The 20234-nt window shown below is 45.8% G+C and overlaps 2 protein-coding genes and 1 long non-coding RNA gene across 3 annotated transcripts; 2 read left to right on the top strand and 1 right to left on the bottom strand.

The window, feature by feature from the left end:
- Nucleotides 1-7843: 7843 nt before the first annotated feature.
- LOC139839181 (uncharacterized) lies at nt 7844-8498 on the top strand. Its single transcript, XR_011756859.1, has 3 exons — nt 7844-7970; nt 8042-8162; nt 8259-8498. It is a non-coding gene; the product is annotated as an uncharacterized lncRNA (long non-coding RNA).
- Nucleotides 8499-10202: 1704 nt separating this feature from the next.
- Nucleotides 10203-11250, top strand: LOC139830194 (uncharacterized). Its single transcript, XM_071818199.1, has 4 exons — nt 10203-10334; nt 10414-10590; nt 10675-11037; nt 11125-11250. The coding sequence occupies exons 1-4, from the start codon at nt 10311-10313 to the stop codon at nt 11248-11250; spliced, it is 690 nt and encodes a 229-aa protein (XP_071674300.1). The 5' UTR covers nt 10203-10310.
- Nucleotides 11251-12968: 1718 nt separating this feature from the next.
- On the bottom strand, nt 12969-13762 carry LOC139830195 (uncharacterized). The gene is made up of 2 exons (XM_071818200.1): nt 13372-13762; nt 12969-13078 (listed from the first exon to the last, which is right to left on the bottom strand). Exons 1-2 carry the CDS (start codon nt 13760-13762, stop codon nt 12969-12971), a joined length of 501 nt encoding a protein of 166 aa, XP_071674301.1.
- Nucleotides 13763-20234: the final 6472 nt, after the last annotated feature.

Here is a 20234-nt window from a genome sequence, read left to right on the forward strand (position 1 = left end):
ATCTCAATCATGTACAACAGCTCATGAGATTATTGTATTGAGGTACATGGGAGAGAGATGAACCACATAGCTACCGGTACAGGCCCGAGCCTCGATGGAGAACTACTCCCTCCTCATGGGAGCAACAGCGGTGATGAAGATGGCGGTGGAGATGGCAGCAGTGTCGATGGAGAAGCCTTCCGGGGGCACTTCCCCGTCCCGGCGGCGTGCCGGAACAGAGACTCTCTCCCACATATAACAATTCCAACCATATAACAATTTATCGAAGAAGAAACTTCGCCATGAATACTAAAAGCTAAGAACACATGTGTTCATATGCAACAGCGGAGCGTGTCTCTCTCCCACACAAGCATGATGTAATCCAATTTATTCAAACAAAACAAAAAACAAAAACAAACCGACGCTCCAAGCAAAGCACATAAGATGTGATGGAATAAAAATATAGTTTCAAGAGAAGGAACCTGATAATTTGTCGATGAAGAATGGGATGCCTTGGGCATCCCCAAGCTTAGATGCTTGAGTCTTCTTGAAATATGCAGGGGTGAACCACCGGGGCATCCCCAAGCTTAGAGCTTTCACTCTTCTTGATCATGTTGCATCATACTCCTCTCTTGATCCTTGAAAACTTCCTCCACACCAAACTCGAAACAACTCATTAGAGGGTTAGTGCACAATAAAAATTAACATATTCAGAGGTGACACAATCATTCTTAACACTTCTGGACATTGCATAATGCTACTGGACATTAGTGGATCAAAGAAATTCATCCAACATAGCAAAAGAGGCAATGCGAAATAAAAGGCAGAATCTGTCAAAACAGAACAGTTCGTATTGACGAATTTTAAAATGGCACCAGACTTGCTCAAATGAAAATGCTCAAATTGAATGAAAGTTGCATACATATCTGAGGATCATGCACGTAAATTGGCTTAATTTTCTGAGCTACCTACAGGGAGGTAGACCCAGATTCGTGACAGCAAAGAAATCTGGAACTGCGCAGTAATCCAAATCTAGTACTTACTTTTCTATCAACGGCTTTACTTGGCACAATAAAACACTAAACTAAGATAAGGAGAGGTTGCTACAGTAGTAAACAACTTCCAAGACACAAATATAAAACAAAGTACTGTAGCAAAATAACACATGGGTTATCTCCCAAGAAGTTCTTTTCTTTATAGCCATTAAGATGGGCTCAGCAGTTTTAATGATGCAGTCGCAAGAAATAGTATTTGAAGCAAAAGAGAGCATCAAGAGGCAAATTCAAAACAAATTTAAGTCTAACATGCTTCCTATGAAAAGGAATCTTGTAAATAAACAAGTTCAAGAAGCATAATGCAACAAGCATAGAGAGATAAAACAAGTGTAACTTCAAAAATTTCAGCACATAGAGAGGTGTTTTAGTAACATGAAAATTTCTACAACCATATTTTCCTCTCTCATAATAACTTTCAGTAGCATCATGAGCAAACTCAACAATATAACTATCACATAAAGCATTCTTATCATGAGTCTCATGCATAAAATTATTACTCTCCACATAAGCATAGTCAATTTTATTAGTTGTAGTGGGAGCAAATTCAACAAAGTAGCTATCATTATTATTCTCATCATCAAATATAGGAGGCATATTGTAATCATAATCAAATTCATCCTCCATAACAGGCGGTAACAAAAGACTACTATCATTATAATCATCATAAATTGGAGGCAAAGTATCATCAAAGAAAATTTTCTCCTCAATGCTTGGGGGACTAAAAATATCATGCTCATCAAAACCAGCTTCCCCAAGCTTAGAATTTTCCATATCATTAGCAACAATGGTATTCAAAGTGTTCATATTAATATGTTCCATGGGTTTTTTAATTTTCGGATCAAACCATCCATGTCTTAAATCAGGAAATAGAGTAAAAAGCTCATTGTTGTCCATTATGCCAAACTAGTGTAAACAAGAAACAAAAAGATGCAATTGCAGGATCTAAAGGAAATAGCTTTGAGTACTTACGGCGCCGGAAAATAGCTTAGTAGCCGAGGTCCGGAGTGTGAGTACCTTTTACCTTTCCTCCCCGGCAACGGCGCCAGAAAATAGCTTGATGTCTACTTCCCCCTCCTTTTCCTGTAGACAGTGTTGGGCCTCCAAGAGCAGAGGTTTGTAGAACAACAGCAAGTTTTCCCTTAAGTGGATCACCCAAGGTTTATCGAACTCAGGGAGGAAGAGGTCAAAGATATCCCTCTCATGCAACCCTGCAACCACAAAGCAAGAAGTCTCTTGTGTCCCCAACACACCAAATAGGTGCACTAGTTCGGCGAAGAGATAGTGAAATACAGGTGGTATAAATAAGTATGAGCAAGAGTAACGGTGCCGTAAAAATAGCTTGCTGGCGTGTAGTTGATGGTGGTAGTATTGCAGCAGTAGTAACACAGTGAAACAGTAAACAAGCAGTAGTAACGCAGCAGTATTTAGGAACAAGGCCTAGGGATTAGACTTTCACTAGTGGACACTCTCAACATTGATCACATAACAGAATAGATAAATGCATACTCTACACTCTTGTTGGATGATGAACGCATTGCGTAGGTTTACACGAACCCTCAATGCCGGAGTTAACAAGCTCCACAATTTGTTCATATTTAAGTAACCTTATAGTGTAAGATAGATCAAAAGACTAAACCAAGTACTAACATAGCATGCACACTGTCACCTTCATGCATATGTAGGAGGAATAGATCACATCAATACTATCATAGCAATAGTTAACTTCATAATCTACGAGAGATCATGATCATAGCATAAACCAAGTACTAACACGGATGCACACACTGTCACCATTACATCGTGCAGGAGGAATAGAACTACTTTAATAACATTGCTAGAGTAGCACATAGAATAGTAGTGATACAAAACTCATATGAATCTCAATCATGTACAACAGCTCATGAGATTATTGTATTGAGGTACATGGGAGAGAGATGAACCACATAGCTACCGGTACAGGCCCGAGCCTCGATGGAGAACTACTCCCTCCTCATGGGAGCAACAGCGGTGATGAAGATGGCGGTGGAGATGGCAGCGGTGTCGATGGAGAAGCCTTCCGGGGGCACTTCCCCGCTCCGGCAGCGTGCCGGAACAGAGACTCCTGTCCCCCAGATCTTGGCTTCGCGATGGCGGCGGCTCTGGAAGGTTTCTGTGGGTTTCGTCGAACGTCTCAGGGTTTTCGATCCAGGGGCTTTAAATAGGCGAAGAGGCGTCGCAGGAGGGTCGAAGGGGCGACGACACCATAGGGCGGCGCGACCAGGGCCTGGGCCGCGCCGGCCTATGGTCTGGGGGCCCAGTGCCCCCCCTCTGGTCCTTCCCGGGTGTTCTGGATGCTTCCGGTAAAAATAGGAACTTGGGCGTTGATTTCGTCCGATTCCGAGAATATTTCGTTACTAGGATTTCTGAAACCAAAAACAGCAGAAAACAGGAACTGGCACTTCGGCATCTTGTTAATAGGTTAGTTCCAGAAAATGCACGAATATGACATAAAGTGTGCATAAAACATGTAGATAACATCAATAATGTGGCATGGAACATAAGAAATTATCGATACGTCGGAGACGTATCAGTCAGCTGTCATCGGAGGTCGGTCAAAGGGGTAGATCTGCGGGGCTACCGGATTAGGGTTTTGTCTACCGGAGGGAATAGTGATGTAAGATAGGGTAATTATTGGTACTACATGTTCCGATGACCTAACACAACACAAAGTAAGAGAAAAGTCCATAGTTCAACTGTTATCGGAGGCCGGTCAAAGGGGTAGATCTGCGGGGCTCCCGGATTAGGGTTTCGTCTACCAGGGGGAATATTAAGTTAAGATATGGTAAAAATATTTATACGCATAGCTTGGGAATGTAGAAGATTAAAACAAATTTGCATGGAAATATATAATTTAATAAATATAATTGACATTAATAAAATTTAAATACAAAAAAATTGAAAAATAAAAAAGGGGCTATGCCGAGGGCTGCCCTCGGCATATGCCTGGCCCTCGGCATAGGGACGACACGGTCGGCCGGGTCAGTTATGTGCTGGTCGAGCCAGACCAGCACCTAACCCTAACCACGCGCCCTCCCCCGAGCCCGAGCCTGCCCGCCGCCTCCCGCCTGCCCGCCGCCGTCTGCGCCTCCCGAGCAGCCCGCCCGCCGTCGCTGCGCCTCCCGAGCCACTGCCCGCCGCCAGCTCCTCACCGTGACGCCGCCTGCGCCTTACCCCACCCCGCCGCCCTCCCCGGCTCCTCCTCCAACTCGCGCCGCTGCCGCCTCCACCTCTCCCGAGCTCCCCTCCACCTCGCGCCGCCGCCAGCAGCCGCTCTCCTCCTCCTCACGCCCCCGCCCGCCGTCCCCTGGACGGCCTCCTCCTCGCGCCCCCGCCCACCGAGCTCCCTGGCCGGCCTCCTCCTCGCGCCCCCGCCCACGGTAAGATTTCTTTTTTTTATTTGTGTATTGGTTTTAGTTGTTGAAATTGAAATGTGTAAGAAAATAGTAATTGAAATGTGTAATTGATTTGAAATAGAAAGAAAGAAATAGTAATTGAAATTGAAATTGAAATTGAAAGAAATAGAAATTGAAATTGAAATTGATTTGAAAATTGGAAAGAAATAGAAATGAAATGGAAATGTGTAATAGAAATAGAAATGAATTTGTTTAATAATGGAAATAGAAATGCAAATGTGAATTTGTTCTAATAATGTGAATTTGTAATAGGCCATGTCATGACCGCCTCGTCATGAGCACCCCGGCGTGACGATCCCGGATCTTTGACGCGCTTCTCGACGTTCGCCGACATCGACACTCGGTTGCTGGACTACTTCCTCTTCATCCGAGGGTGAGCTAAATTTCCAACTTCTTCTCCGCATTTTCTTATGTCACTAGATTCATTTTCCAAGTCCAGTTGCGTAACCTAGGTGTCACTTCCCGTCCGCGAGCGTTACGCGGATAAATATGCATTAGTGGTCCGCATATTTTGAACCGTAACGCTTGCGGCATTTACGGGACAGTCGGCGGATGCGTAGTTGTCTACGTTTTCCATGTTCTACTCCGGTCCGAGTCAGGATTTCGGCGGCGCCTCCCCGTTGTTCTCCGGATGCACATCCTCTCGGCTTTTTGCCGAGACGTGTATCGGGAGAGCAGCGGGGAGGTGCTACCGAAATTCTGACTTGGACCGGGGTAGAGCATGGAGAACGTAGCCAACTACGGATCCGGCGGCTGCTAGGAGCCCACCTAGTAGAGATGTAGGTTGATGCATGCGTTTCGCCCGGTAAAATAAATAAAAATATGATGCATTTAATTTCCTATTTGATATAAATGCTATGTCTGTGGTTTGGCTCCCAATAAAGCAGAGGATGGCTGATAATGGATGGATGTACAATGAGCGTGTTAGTGCGACTGAGAAAACAGATGAGTGGACAAGGAAGACCCATTTTCTAGTGAATGAGTTAGGGGGTGGTACTAAGGTGCTGGTTCGGGCTCTTTGCCGATGTGTTAGCTGCGTGAAGCGTCAACGTCGTGGGAAGGATGAAATGTATAGACACCTTCTGCAATATGGGTATATGCATGGGTACGTCACGGAAATCGACTTTGATGAGCGCGAACGTGACAGAGGTGAGGTGATGCGGCAGCGGCTCAATGGCAATGCGTACGATGGAATTAGAGACTTTCTAGATGATCTCGTCCATGCCGATGTCCCGGATTCGCCACCTCCGAGAACCGGAGGCGCCGCGTAACCGGAGGAACCAGAGCCAACCGCGAAGGCCTTCTATGATATGATTGCCGCGGCTAAGAGGCCTCTGTACGAGGGCGCCGCGATTTCTCAGCTCGATGCCATCTCCCAATGTCTAGCCGACAAGACCCGGTACAACACCACCCGTGAGGGCTTTGAAGCAAGTGCGAAAACAACTGGTAACATGTTGCCCAAAGATCATTGTCTGCCTCAAAGCCTGCACGCGACGAGGAGAATGATGAAGGACCTCAACATGGATTATCAAAGGATAGACTGTTGTCCGAAAGGCTGCGTTCTATTTTGGAGACAGTATGCGGAGGACAAGTATTGTCCCATACAGCTTGATCTAGGTATGAAGAGGTAACGGGAAAGGATGGTCGAGTGAGGCAGTCAAGCACCGCAAAGTCGATTCTTCGATATCTCCCATTCATAAAAAGAATCCAGCGGCTTTACATGCACGAGGAGACAGCCAAACAGATGACGTGGCACAAGTATGGGAAGAGATTCGTGGACGAAAACAAGAAGTTGAAGATGGGACATCCATCCGATAGTACGGCATGGAAGAACTTCGATACAAAACACTGCCTTAAGGCAGCCGAGGCTCGGAATGTCAGAATTGCGATAGCAATAGATGGCTTCAATCCATATGGTATGTCCAATGCCAATTACAGTTGCTGGCCCGTGTTTGTTATTCCGCTCAATCTCCCTCCCGGAGTCCTAATGACGAGGAAGACCATGTTTCTGTCGCTGATCATTCCAGGCCCTCATTACTCGGGGAAGAATTTGAGTGTCTACATGCAGCCGATTGTGGAAGATTTGAACCACTCTTGGCACCACGGGACATTGACGTACGACCGAGCATCGAAGACAAACTTCTACATGAGAGTTTGGTTGCAGTATACCATGCATGACATGCCCGGGTACGCCCTAACATGTGGATGGTGTACACTGGTAAGTGGCCATGCCCGGTGTGCAGCATCGGCTTGAGTTCCTTTGGCTACAGAAGGGTCGCAAGTATGTTGCGTTTGACACGAATCGACAGTTCCTCAAAAGGAGGCATCCGTTTAGAGAAGACAAAAAGAACTTCAAGAAGGGCAAAGTTGTGCATGAAAAAAAAGATGTGCCGAAGTTTGATGGTACACTTGTTGAAACCGAGCTACGTGCTCTCGTGCCGGCAGCGACGCCAACTGGCCATCAATTTGAGGGATATGGTGTAACGCACAACTGGACTCACGAGGCGGCTTTAACGAAGCTCGAGTATTACAAGGACCTCGAACTTCCCCATAACATCGATGTGATGCACACTGTAAAGAATGTCGCGGAGTCCGTCTTTCACACATGCCTGAACATTCCCGGGAAGTCAAAGGATAATGTCAAGGCTAGAGTCGATATTGAGATCCTCTGTGATAGGGAAAAATTACACATGAAGCGTCCTATTGGCCGTCAAAAGAATTGGTTCAAGCCGCATGCCAACTTCTGCCTTGATTCCATCCAAAAGAAGGAGGCATTCAGGTGGCTCAAATACGTCGTGATGTTCCCGGATGGTTATTGCTCGAATATGAGTAAGGGAGTTAATCTTTCGACGGGAAAAGTCACCGGGCTCAAGAGTCACGACTATCATATATGGATTCAGCGGCTCATGCCGGTGATGCTTCGAGGGTATATCCCCGAGAAAGTCTGGCGAGTGCTTGCGCAGTTGAGCCATTTCTTCTGCACGCTCTGTGCTAAGCAGATATGTCCCAAGGTTATTGCAAAGCTACAACATACAGTGCCGGAGTTGCTATGCAATTTGGAGATGATATTTCCACCAGGCTTCTTTACTCCGATGGCACATCTCATTGTGCACCTCGCCAACGAGGCACTCTTGGGTGGTCCGGTGCAGTTTCGTTGGCGATTACGTATTGAGAGAGAGTTTAAGTATATTCGAAAGATAATCGGAAACAAGGCCAAGATTGAAGCATGCATAGCTGAGGCAATATGCCTTCGGGAGATGGCAGATGCCGCGACAACGTACTATCCCGATGATGTTCCCACTCAGCATAACCCGGTCACTCGTTACAATGTCGACGTGCCCGAGAATGACCCCAAGCTAAAACTATTCCAATTCCCCGGTGGCAAGGCTGGTAAAGGAACAAAATATAAATTGGAGAACGAAGAGAAGGATTGTATAATGCTATATGTGCTTATGAACATGGAGGAAGTGATCCCATTCGTAAGGTAAAATGGTGAACAAATTACTTTGCAGCTAGTAACCTCGTCTCGGTCTAATGCTTATTTTCTCCTTTCAGCGAATTCACGGATGAAATGTGGCCGTATGATGAATTGCCCGAAACCTCGGAGATGGACACTCTACTGAAAGACGGTGCTCCCGGAATTAATAAAAACTTTGTGACATGGTTCATGGAAAAAGTAATTTCTAACCTTTCCTCTTACATTGCAACATGTGACTTGTCCCTCTTATTACACGTAACTAATGCACACAACAAATTTGAAATGTTCTTGTAGGGCCGTGAGAGAAACGTTGATATGATAGATGAGTTGAAATGTGTTTCCCAAGGTTGTAGCCGTGAGGTGACCAAGTATGAGAAGTATGATGTGAATGGGTTTCGCTTCCACACAGAGACGCACCAGAAGGGCCGGGCGAATCCCAAAACGATAAATACTGGGGTCTTCACCAAAGGAGCCAACAACTTTGATTACTACGGAAGGTTACAAAGTGTATACGAGTTGACATTCAATCGTACGAACGTGCAACTCAATATCGTCATGTTCAAGTGTCATTGGTTCGACCCAATAGGTGGACAGAGAAGTGATAAGTCCATTGGGTTAGTTGAAGTTAAGCCTTCAACCACCTATAGCGGAGCCGATGTCTTTGTTGTGGCTCACCAAGCCAAGCAAGTTTATTATTTGCCCTACCCATGCCAGAAAGCGGAACTCAAGGGTTGGGAAGTCGTCTTTCAGGTATCGCCACATGGTAACCTACCGATTCCCTCTGAGGATGATTACAACAACATTGACCCCGTGACATACGAGGGGATTTTCTATCAAGAGGAACAGGACTTCGGGGAATATATTTTAGAACCGTTTGTTCAAGAGGACCTCGGGAACGATGCAGAAACTCGTGGTGAGTCAGTGGTGGATCTAAAGGACATATCTATGCTCGAGAAGTTACTTGAGGCGAATGACAATTATGATGAGCCTCCACCCGTCGACCCTTCAACTTTGTACTCACAAGATAGTGATAGTGATAGTGGGCCAGAGAAAGAGAAAGAGATGGAGTATGAGAGTGAGCGTGAGAGCGATGATGGCTGGTGAGGGTCTTTTATTCTTAGTATTTATTTGTCAACATGCTTCTTAATTGCATTGTGCCTTTTATTCTTAGTATCTTCATTTTATTATGTCAACATGCTTCTTAATTGCATTGTGCCTTTTATTCTTAGTATCTTCATATAATATGTCTTTGTGCTTAACTGTTTTATTCTTCTCAATGCAGGTGACTGAACAATATGAGCAGCGGCAAGGCAGACTCCGAGAGCTTGCTTAAGACGCTGGCGTAGGTGAAGAGGAATATTCCTAGAGTGCCTAGACGGAGTGATCGAGCCCCGGTGCAAAATCCGCATTACGCCAATGGTACCGATGGAGGACGAGGACGAGGAGGACGAGGTGGAGGTCGAGGACAAGGACGAGGAGGACGAGGTGGAGGACGAGGTGGCGGCGGGGTACACATGGACTTTGACGAGCCACCCTCCGCTTCTGGCGATGTGGCTCCTGAGTTGTACCTTGAGGGTCCGTCTAGTGGGGAGGTGGAGATGGAGACGGAGTCTACACACGAGTCGGACTCTAGGGCTGAGTTGGATGTCATGGAGGGTGAAGGTGCGCCGAAGCCCTTGAAGCTTCGTGGAGAAGCTAGAGTCCCCGATGCGAGGAAGGAGCCGAAGACCCATGATGACAAGGCCCTTATCATTCCTTCGAGCGATGAGTAAGTGTACTACTTCAGAAATTTCAAACATGTATTTTCATCTTGGGCATAATAAACAATTTGGCATGTGTACTAATGTGTGATTTATTTGCAAAGAATCGGACATGGGATGCCAAGCCCCCCCCGCATGCCTAACAGCTTGCTTGGGGCTACGATTAAGAAGTTGGCCCGGCAGATACACTCCCCTTAGCACGGTCCCCGGTGGCCCGACGAAGCTAGCCACTACTTGGGCGGACTATGAGGATGCCCCCGCCGTAGGCTTCGCGACACCGCTGAGGCTGTGACCACCAAGTTCTGGGTAAGGCATATATTTCTCGAGCACCGTTCATAGTTGATGACCCTAATGTGCTAACTCATGACTTTCACAACTGATTTATGCATGATTGAAGTGCTTCTATCGTGTGGACCCGGAGCATGAGACGCAGGCGCGTCTCACTTTGCGTGGCGCTTGCAAGAGGTTGACACCGCAGCAGTGGTACAACCAAAAGTTCACCAGCGCTAGTGCCTTCTGGGCTAACAAGGGTAAGAGGGTCAAGAAGGAGTACTATGTTGGTAACCAGCCTACGGAGGAATGGGCAATGACCATTGAGGAGTACATGTCGGTGAGTAAAATGTCAATGAGATTCTACATTGCTGCTAAGTTTTCATTGAATTATCTTGAGCTGAGTATTGCGTTTTCAGGTTTGTCCCGAGTGGGCCGAGCAGCATAGGGAGGCATGGGAGGAGCTGATTAGGGCGAGGTGGCTCAGGCAGGACGAGGAGTTTGCAGCCGTGTCGAGGCGTAACATGGAGAACCGAGGCACCGGTGGCACACACTGCGCGGGAAACCGCGACTACACCCGCTTCAAGGGGAAAAAGGTATGTATATACATGGAATGACCTTCATTCATTTCCCGCCATGTCTCATTTGTGGTACGCTTAACTTTTCTTTTCGCGATGCAGGTGGCCGAGGCACCACCTGGGGTGGTGCTTCATGATGCCCAGATATATGACATGATGCGGACGAAGCAGAAGCCCAATCCTGCATTGCCTCAGCCACAGTACTACGGCAATGCCAAGGCCGCCAAGGAGGACTACTGCGACATGGTCAAGTCTCGTCACCCCGAGGTGGATGACCCCTTGAGCATTCCGGTCGACGAGGAGTCGTTGGTCCTGTCGGGGCACGGGCGTCCGCATGGCCGTTTCCCCTTTCTGAATAAGGCGGTCAAGCCTACCCACTCCACGAGCTACACGCGTCTCAAGCATACCCTCACCGCCGACAGCCCCCAGCCTCGTCCACGGCCTGCTCGTCCACCCGCCTACGATGTAAGTTTTCCTCATTTTCATCCTCTTTCCGGTTTTCCTTCCTACATGGCTAAGTGTTTACGAGATTCATTGTTTCTGAAATTGTAGCCTGAGTTCGAGGCGGCCTTCGAAGCCTGCAATGAAGCGTATCAGCAGGCCGCTGCCCAGTGGAATAGGCAGAATACGGCCTATATGTCGTATATAGCAGTAAGTCTGAATCTTTCTTCTCGCTAGTAGATGACAAGTCTCAGTTTGATGCTTTATTTCTGCAAAGCCTAACTTGTAACCTATCTTGCAGGAAATGATGATCTCTATGTCTACTGGTACACCGCCACCGGCTCGAGTTACCGTGGCGGGGGACATGCCTATCATGCCATCGAAGGCAGCTTTCGCTGCGACTTACTACGGATCCACACCGGAGGTAAGTTCTTTGCCAAACCGGTAGTTACCACTTTCCTTTGCCTCGCAAGTTGCTAACATGTAGGGAACACGTAGGGAATGGGATGGTCCGGGAACCAGGCATCGCCGGGTGGGCGCGAGGTCACACCGGTTCATGAAGGTGGTCGGTCTCCTGGGCGTTCTGCTGGTGCCTCTCCGTCGACTACTCCTGGGACTACTCCCGGTGCCTCTCCGTCGACTTCTCCTGGGCGTGCTACCGGTCCTTCTCCAGGTGGTTCTTCTGCAGCTTCTACCGGAGCGCAACCCCGGGCTGCTCGTTTCGCCAACGATGTGGGCGGACACACCCCGCCCGGGTCCTTCCTCCGCTAGTCGGCACCGGGCTTCTTGCTTGCCATCATTTGCTACCTACTACTATGTATTGGATGACATGGCACTCTCCTCTTGTATGCTATTACATGCACCATGTATGCTACTATGTGGATTTCATGCTATTTATGTGAATTATGGTGAATTTGGATGTATTTGTATGCTACTATGTGGATTTCATGCTATTTATGTGAATTATGGTGAATTTGGATGAATTTCGATGTATTTGGATGTATTGGACCTGCTGAACTGAATTTAGATGAATTGGAACCCAATTTAAATCGAAAAAACCAAATGGTAGGGCATACGCCGAGGGCAATGCCGTCGGCATAGGGCCCTGGCATGACCATATGGTCGAGCCTATGCCGAGGGCCTTGCCGTCGGCGTATGGCCTGGCCTGGCTCGGCGCGGGCTTTCCACCAGCTACCACGTAGGGAGCTATGCCGAGGGCATGGCCCTCGGCGTATGGCCTGGCCTGGCTCGGCGCGGGCTTTCCACCAGCTGCCACGTAGGGAGCTATGCCGAGGGCCTGGCCCTCGGCGTATGGAGTGCGCCGTTAACGGCGACGTCGCGACGGCACGCTGCGCCGAGGGCTCGGACGCCGAGGGGTTCACATGGCCGTCGGCATAGGGCACGTACACCGAGGGCCAGCCCTACGCCGACGGCGTAGCTATCTCTGCCGAGGGAGCTGAACACCGACGAGGTATGCCGAGGGCTGCCATCGGCGTAGCCTACGCCGAGGGCCAGGCATGGCTACGCCGAGGGCAGCCGGCCGTCGGCATAGCATCGCATTCCTGTAGTGATAAGATCATTCGGTGAACGAAGAGAGCTAAAGATCCATTGGCCGGGACGTGTTAATTGCTCCATGACCGCATAATCAAGAACTTTATATACAACACAATCAAGCTACACAATAACACGACCAGGCACAGCACCTCGAGGTCGGATCTTCACATGTTTACGCTGCCAGGCTTACCCCCAACTTCCCTACCAACGAGACACATTTTTTTTTGGAGAACAGGCAGCGATGCCCGAATAAAGCCACACGGTAACAAGTTAAGGGTTACACACTGCTGGGCATTACAGCTTAGCCGAGACCAGAGTTCAAGATGACACCAAAGCACACATTAAAAACAGAACATGGCGAAGGAACACACGCAAAGAAGTCGCGCCCCGGACCCCTCCGCCTACTTCTTCACACCGCCGGCGGCTTCAGCTGCACGTACAGCTCCCTTAGCTCGCGTGCCATCCAGCTTAGCCCCTCCTTTTCTCTTCCCTTGGCCTTTAGGCTCCACAGCTGCAAAAAGATAATGGTTTTGTAAATAATGTCAGCTGGGTTAGAAATAAGTTTCTTTTCAATCGCAAGCTTGTTGCGCACAGTCCAAAGCGCCCAAGACTGGGCTAAGAAAAGCACCCACAACAACCTCCTAGGGTAACCCGAAAAACCAGAGAGGATGGTGTGAAACTGAGCAAAATTGGCCGGACACCAGTTGCACCCAAGCAGCTGGCGCAAAACCGACCAAGAGAACGAGGCCAAGGAACAGGCAAAGAAAATGTGGCTGGCATCTTCCGGTGCGCCGCACAACGCACAAAGGCCATTGGAAGGGCCGTGTATGGTGAGGATCTGTTGGCCTGACGGTAGCTTGTCAAGCGCCAGCTGCCAAGAAAAGATCTTGATTTTGAGCGGGAGCTTCGCTTCCCACAAGTCTTTAGCGTGGGCGATAGTCGTACCCTGAGAAAGCTGGACGTACATGGATTTGACTGTGTAGGAGCCAGATTGTTCCAGGTGCCAGGACACCAAATCTTGACCAGGGCTAAGAAGCACGGGGGTGAGCATCCCTTGCAGCTCCCCCCACTGGCGCAAACCCTCCTGATCAAGGGAACGACGGAAGCGGACCTGTAGGGCCTGATGATGGAGAGCATCTGCCACCGAGATGTCAGGGTTATCACAGATGGCAAAGAGCGAAGGGAAGGAATCCATGATGGGGCCTCTCCCAAGCCACCAGTCCTTCCAGAAGTTGGTGCGGACACCGTTTCTGACCACATGTTTCGCTCCGACTTTGAACAGGTGTTTTATTTTGTGTAGGCTCCTCCAGAAGGGGGATCCACCTTGGCCTGAGCCCGAGAATAGGTCAGAGGCGTCAACATACTTAGCGCGGATGATACGAGCCCAGATCGTGTCTTCCTCATTATAGAGCCTCCAAATCCACTTGAGAAGCAGCGCCAGATTCATCTTTTTGGTGTTGAGCAAGCCTAAGCCCCCAACCTCTTTAGGACGGCACAGGGAAGGCCAATTTACCAGGTGATACTTTCTCTTTGGGCCTGCCCCTTCCCAAAAGAACCTGGATCTGTGAGAGTCAAACCTCGCATGAATCCCATCATGCAAGAGGTAAAGCCCCATCGCAAAAATAGGGAGATTATCAAGGCAGGAGTTAGAGAGGATGAGCCTCCCCCCGGAGGAAAGAAGTTTACCCACCCAGGGTTCAATCTTAGCAGCCAGCTTCCTAACCAAGAACAACCACTGCTCACACGTTAGCTTTCTGTCTGAAATAGGCAGGCCCAGGTAGATAAAGGGGAAGCTGCCAAGCTTGCAATTCAACTTGTTGGCGATGGTGTTTCTATCGCTGGCACGCTGTCCCAGAACAAAGAATTCGCTCTTGTGATAATTGATTTTGAGCCCCGACATATCCTCAAAACACATCAGGAGGAATTTAAGGTTCGCGATATCCTCATCCGATCCCTGGATGAGGATAAGCGTGTCGTCTGCATACTGCAGGTGCGTGATACCTCCTGGCAAAAGGTGTGGAACTAACCCATGAATATGGCCTGCCGACGACGCGGCAGATAAAATTGAAGAGCAGAGGGGAGAGGGGATCTCCCTGACGAACCCCTCTCTTATTCCTAAAAAACGGTCCCACCTCACCGTTAATAGAGATAGCAGTTTGCCCCCCAGAGACAAGTGATACGTCCCCGACGTATTCATAATTTCTGTCGTTCCATGCTTGTTTTATGACAATACTTACATGTTTTGCTTGCACTTTATAATGTTTTCATGCGTTTTCCGGAACTAACCTATTAACAAGATGCCACAGTGCCAGTTCCTGTTTTCTGCTGTTTTTGGTTCCAGAAAGGCTGTTCGGGCAATATTCTCGGAATTGGACGAAATCAACGCCAAACCTCCTATTTTTCCCGGAAGGCTCCAGAACACCGAAGAAGAGTCGGAGAGGGGCCAGGGGGCCACCACACCACAAGGCGGCGCGGGCCAGACCCTGGCCGTGCCGGCCTAGGGTGAGGCGCCCCCAGGCACCCTCCTGCGCCGCCTCTTCGCCTATAAAACCCCTTTCGACCTAAAAATGCAGTACCAATTGACGAAACTCCAGAAAGACTCCAGGGGCGCCGCCACCGTCGTGAAACTCCAATTCGGGGGACAGAACTCTGTTCCGGCACCCTGCCGGAACGGGGAAGTTCCCCCGGAAGCCATCTCCATCAACGACATCGCCTCCATCATGCTCCGTGAGTAGTTCCCCATGGACTACGGGTTCTAGCAGTAGCTATGTCGGTATACTCTCCCCCATGTACTTCAATACAATGGTCTCATGAGCTGCCTTACATGATTGAGATTCATCTGATGTAATCGGTGTTGTGTTTGTTGGGATCCGATGGATGATACATTATGATTAGTCTATCTATAAAGTTTGTGAAGTTATTGTTGCTGCAATCTTGTTATTCTTAATGCTTGTCACTAGGGCCCGAGTGGCATGATCTTAGATTTGAGCTTTATAATTATTGCTTAGATTGTATCTACAAGTTGTATGCACATATCACTGTCCGGAACCAAAGGCCCCGAAGTGACAGAAATCGGGACAACCGGAGGGGATGGCGGTGATGTGAGGGACACATGTTTTCACGGAGTGTTAATGCTTTGCTCCGGTACTCTATTAAAAGGAGTACCTTAATATCCAGTAGTTTCCCTTGAGGCCCGGCTGCCACCGGCTGGTAGGACAAAAGATGTTGTGCAAGTTTCTCATTGCGAGCACGTACGACTATAATTGGAAAACATGCCTACATAATTAATAATCTTGATGTTCTGTCTTAATGCTTTGATTCCTATCAATTGCCCAACTGTAATTTGTTCACCCAACACTTGTCACTTATTGGAGAGTTACCACTAGTGTAGATCGCTGGGAACCCCGGTCTATCTCTCATCATAATATACTTGTTCTACATGTCATTAGAAGTAGTATCAACTATCTTCTGGTGCCATTACCACTGTGTTACTATTACTGCTGCTGTGTTACTGTTACTATTGCTCTCATATTACTGCTACTTTCACATCACCCCTGTTGCTAGTGCTTTTCCAGGTGCAGCTGAATTGACAACTCAGTTGTTAAGGCTTATAAGTATTCTTTACCTCCCCTTGTGTCGAATCAATAAATTGGGTTATACTACCCTCGAAGACTATCGCGATCCCCTATACTTGTGGGTCATCAAGACTGTTTTCTGGCGCCGTTGCCGGGGAGGCATAGCTCTACTCATAAGTTCACCTGGGGAGTACACTCTACCTCTCTCTCTGTTTTTAATTTGTTTTATTTTGCTTTGCTTAGTTTACTTTTTCCTAGTTTACTTGTGCTTAGTTTATTTCTGTCTAGAATTACTTTGCTTAGTTTACTTTTGCTTAGTTTATTTTTGTCTTGTTTTATTTGTCTCATATACCCAAAAATCCATAAAAATTTGAAAAACCAAAAAATTAAAAACTGCTGTTATGGGAGAACCTACAACCTACTTGGAGCTTATAGAATGTTATAATAATTATAGAGAATCGAGAACTGGTAAAATAATGAGTGCCATGATAGAGAAATTAAATACAATTGCTAGAATCTTGCTTAGACGCCATGATATAAACTGTTGCTCTCAACAGGATACTAAACATCTTAAATTTCAATGTGGCTTTAGTGAGGAATTTTTTATTAAGAACTATAACCGGAATTGCTATATTCATTATGGGTTCGAAGAGGTAGAACAATTTGTCTTATTTATGGGAGCCTCCGAGATAGAATCCTTCATGGTTGAGAATTATGAAACTTGTGCTATTTGTAAGGACCTTAAAGATTATGTCTCTACTATCCTTAATTCTTGCATAGAATGCTACAGTAGGAATCCTTATATCCTTGATTATAAAGAGAGACACATTAATGCACAAGAATGCACTCACAATTTGCAGGAACCGGTGGAAGAAGAAATTGATGAACCTGAAAGCTCATTGGATGAAAAATAGGAGGAAATTGATGAACCTGAAAGCTCATTGGATGAAAAAGAAGGGGAGAGCGACGAACAAAAGGAGGAAGAATGGATTAGCTACCCATGCCAACCTTCTAATGAGAGTAACTCTTTATCTCTTACACTATTTGATTGTCCTCCATGCTTACCGAAAGAGGTTGAATGTTATGTTCCTGTGGATTCTCTTGAAATATTACCTATGAGTAAATCTTGTGAAAATAATTATGCTACTGTTATTTATGATAATCCATGCTACTTTGATAAATCTTATGATAATGCTTTGTTTGTTCCTGATGTCGAAATGCATGGTACTAAAGAATTTTGCTTGGCAAATGTTTATGATAAAGCTCTAGATGATGGTCCTATGTTACTTGATATTATTAATTGTACTACTAATGAAAATGGGATTGGAGAGTTCTAGACTAATTCTATGAGTCCCATATCTCTTGAGATTGATCAACTACCTTGTTATATTATTAATAAAAGTAAGTTTGAAAGTTTTAATTCCACTATTCTTGAGATTGATAAAAATTATGAGTTTGTGGATCATGAAAAGTATGCTGCATGTGATAGTTATATTGTTGAGTTTATTCATGAAGCTACTGAAAATTATTATGAGAGAGGGAAATATGGTTGTAGAAATTTGCATGGTACTAAAACACCTCTCCATATGCTTAAAATTTTGAAGTTACTCTTGTTTTATCTTCTTATGCTTGTTACTTTGCTCTTCATGAACTTGTTTATGTACAAGATTTCTTTGCATAGGAAGCATGTTAGACTTAAATGTGTTTTGGATTTGCCTTTTGATGCTCTCTTTTGCTTCAAATACTATTTCTTGCGAGTGCATCATTAAAACTGCTGAGCCCATCTTAATGGCTATAAAGAAAGAACTTCTTGGGAGATAACCCATGTGTTATTTTGCTACAGTACTTTGTTTTATATTTGTGTCTTGGAAGTTGTTTACTACTGTAGCAACCTCTCCTTATCTTAGTTTTGTGTTTTGTTGTGCCAAGTGAAGCCTCTAATCGAAGGTTGATACTAGATTTGGATTTCTGCGCAGAAACAGATTTCTATCTGTCACAAATCTGGGCTGTTTTCTCTGTAGGAAAATCAGAAAAATATGCCAATTTACGTGCGTGTTCCTCAGATATGTACGCAACTTTCATTAGTTTTGAGTTTTCTGATTTGAGCAACGGAAGTATTTTATTAAAATTCGTCTTTACTGGCTGTTCTGTTTTGGCAGATTCTGTCTCTGTTTTTTGCATTGTCTCTTGTGGACTTTAAGCGAGCTTTTCTAGACATAGAGAGCTGTAGCTAATGTTTTATTGAGTTCTTGCAATGTGCCACTACAGGACCAAGGTGGATTCAAATTTTTTGAGTACTAACCCCTCTAATGAAGTTTATGAGAAGTTTGTTGTGAAGGAAGTTTTCAAGGGTCAAGAGAGGAGGATGATATATGATCAAGAAGAGTGAAAAGTCTAAGCTTGGGGATGCCCCCGTGGTTCATCCCTGCATATTTCAAGAAGACTCAAGCGTCTAAGCTTGGGGATGCCCAAGGCATCCCCTTTTTCATCAACTTATCAGGTTCCTCCCCTGAAACTATATTTTTATTCGGTCACATCATATGTGCTTTACTTGGAGCGTCTGTGTGTCTTTATTTTTGTTTGTGTTTGAATAAATTCGGATCCTAGCAATCCTTGTTTGGGAGAGATACACGCTCCGCTTTTTCATATGAACACTTGTTCTTCGTTTTACTTTTAATGTTCAATGATAAAAGTTGGAAGCTACAATACTTATCTTTATTTGGTTGGAAGCAGAAAATGCCTCACATGTCTTGGATAATTTGATACTTGGCAATTGTTTTGAGCTCTCAAGTAGATCATAAGTTTTTTGCATGTAGTTTAAACCTATTAGTGGAGAACTACCGTAAAGCTTGTTAAAATTGGTTTGCATAATTGATCTCTCTTAAGGTCTAGATATTTTCTGGTAAAGTGTTTGAGCAACAAGGAAGACAGTGTAGAGTATTATAATGCTTGCGATATGTTCTTATGTAAGTTTTGCTGTACCGGTTCATACTTGTGTTTGCTTCAAACAACCTTGCTAGCCTAAGCCTTGTATCGAGAGGGAATACTTCTCATGCATCCAAAATCCTTGAGCCAACCACTATGCCAATTGTGTCCACCATACCTACCTACTATGTGGTATTTCCTGCCATTCCAAAGTAAATTGCTTGAGTGCTACCTTTAAACAATTCAAAAAGCTTCTCAATTTGTGTTTATGTTTCATAGCTCATGAGGAAGTATGTGGTGTTTAGCTTTCAACCTTGTCATTTACTTTTGACGGACTCTCACATGGACTAGTGGCACATCCGCTTATCCAATAATTTTGCAAAAAGAGCTGGCAACGGGATTCCCAGTCCCAAATTAATTAACTTAAATAGACACTCCTCCATGGTTTGTGATTGATGGACGGCACCCGAAGGATTCGGTTAGCCATGGCTTGTGTAAGCAAAGGTTGGGGGGAGTGTCATCATCATAATAAAACTAAAATAAAAAGGCACTCCTTCATGGTATGAGATTGTTGGCAGGAACCCGAGGATTCGGTTAGCCATGGTTTGTGTAAGAAAGGTTGGAAGGAGTGCCAAATAAATATGCAATAATTCATGGGAGCCGCTCTTGAAAGTCCGGTTGGCGAGGTAGTTAGTGTACCCATTACCATTCGTTGACAACAACATACACCTCTCAAAATTTTACTTTTTATGCTCTCTTTATGTTTTCAAAACCAAAGCTCTAGCACAAATATAGCAATCGATGCTTTCCTCTTTGAAGGACCATTCTTTTACTTTATGTTGAGTCAGTTTACCTACTTCCTTCCATCTTAGAAGCAAACACTTGTGTCAACTGTGCATTGATTCTTACATACTTGCATATTTGCATTCATCATATTACTTTATGTTGACAATATCCATGAGATATGCATGTTGAAAGTTGAAAGCAACCGCTGAAACTTATATCTTCCTTTGTGTTGCTTCGATGCCTTTACTTTGAATCTATTGCTTTATGAGTTAACTCTTGTGCAAGACTTTTGATGCTTGTCTTGAAAGTACTATTCATGAAAAGTTTTGCTATATGTTATCTACTTGTTAGCAACTATAGATCATTGCCTTGAGTCACTTC

This window comes from Lolium perenne, chromosome 4 (genome assembly GCF_019359855.2).
Source record: "Lolium perenne isolate Kyuss_39 chromosome 4, Kyuss_2.0, whole genome shotgun sequence".
NCBI lineage: Eukaryota > Viridiplantae > Streptophyta > Magnoliopsida > Poales > Poaceae > Lolium > Lolium perenne.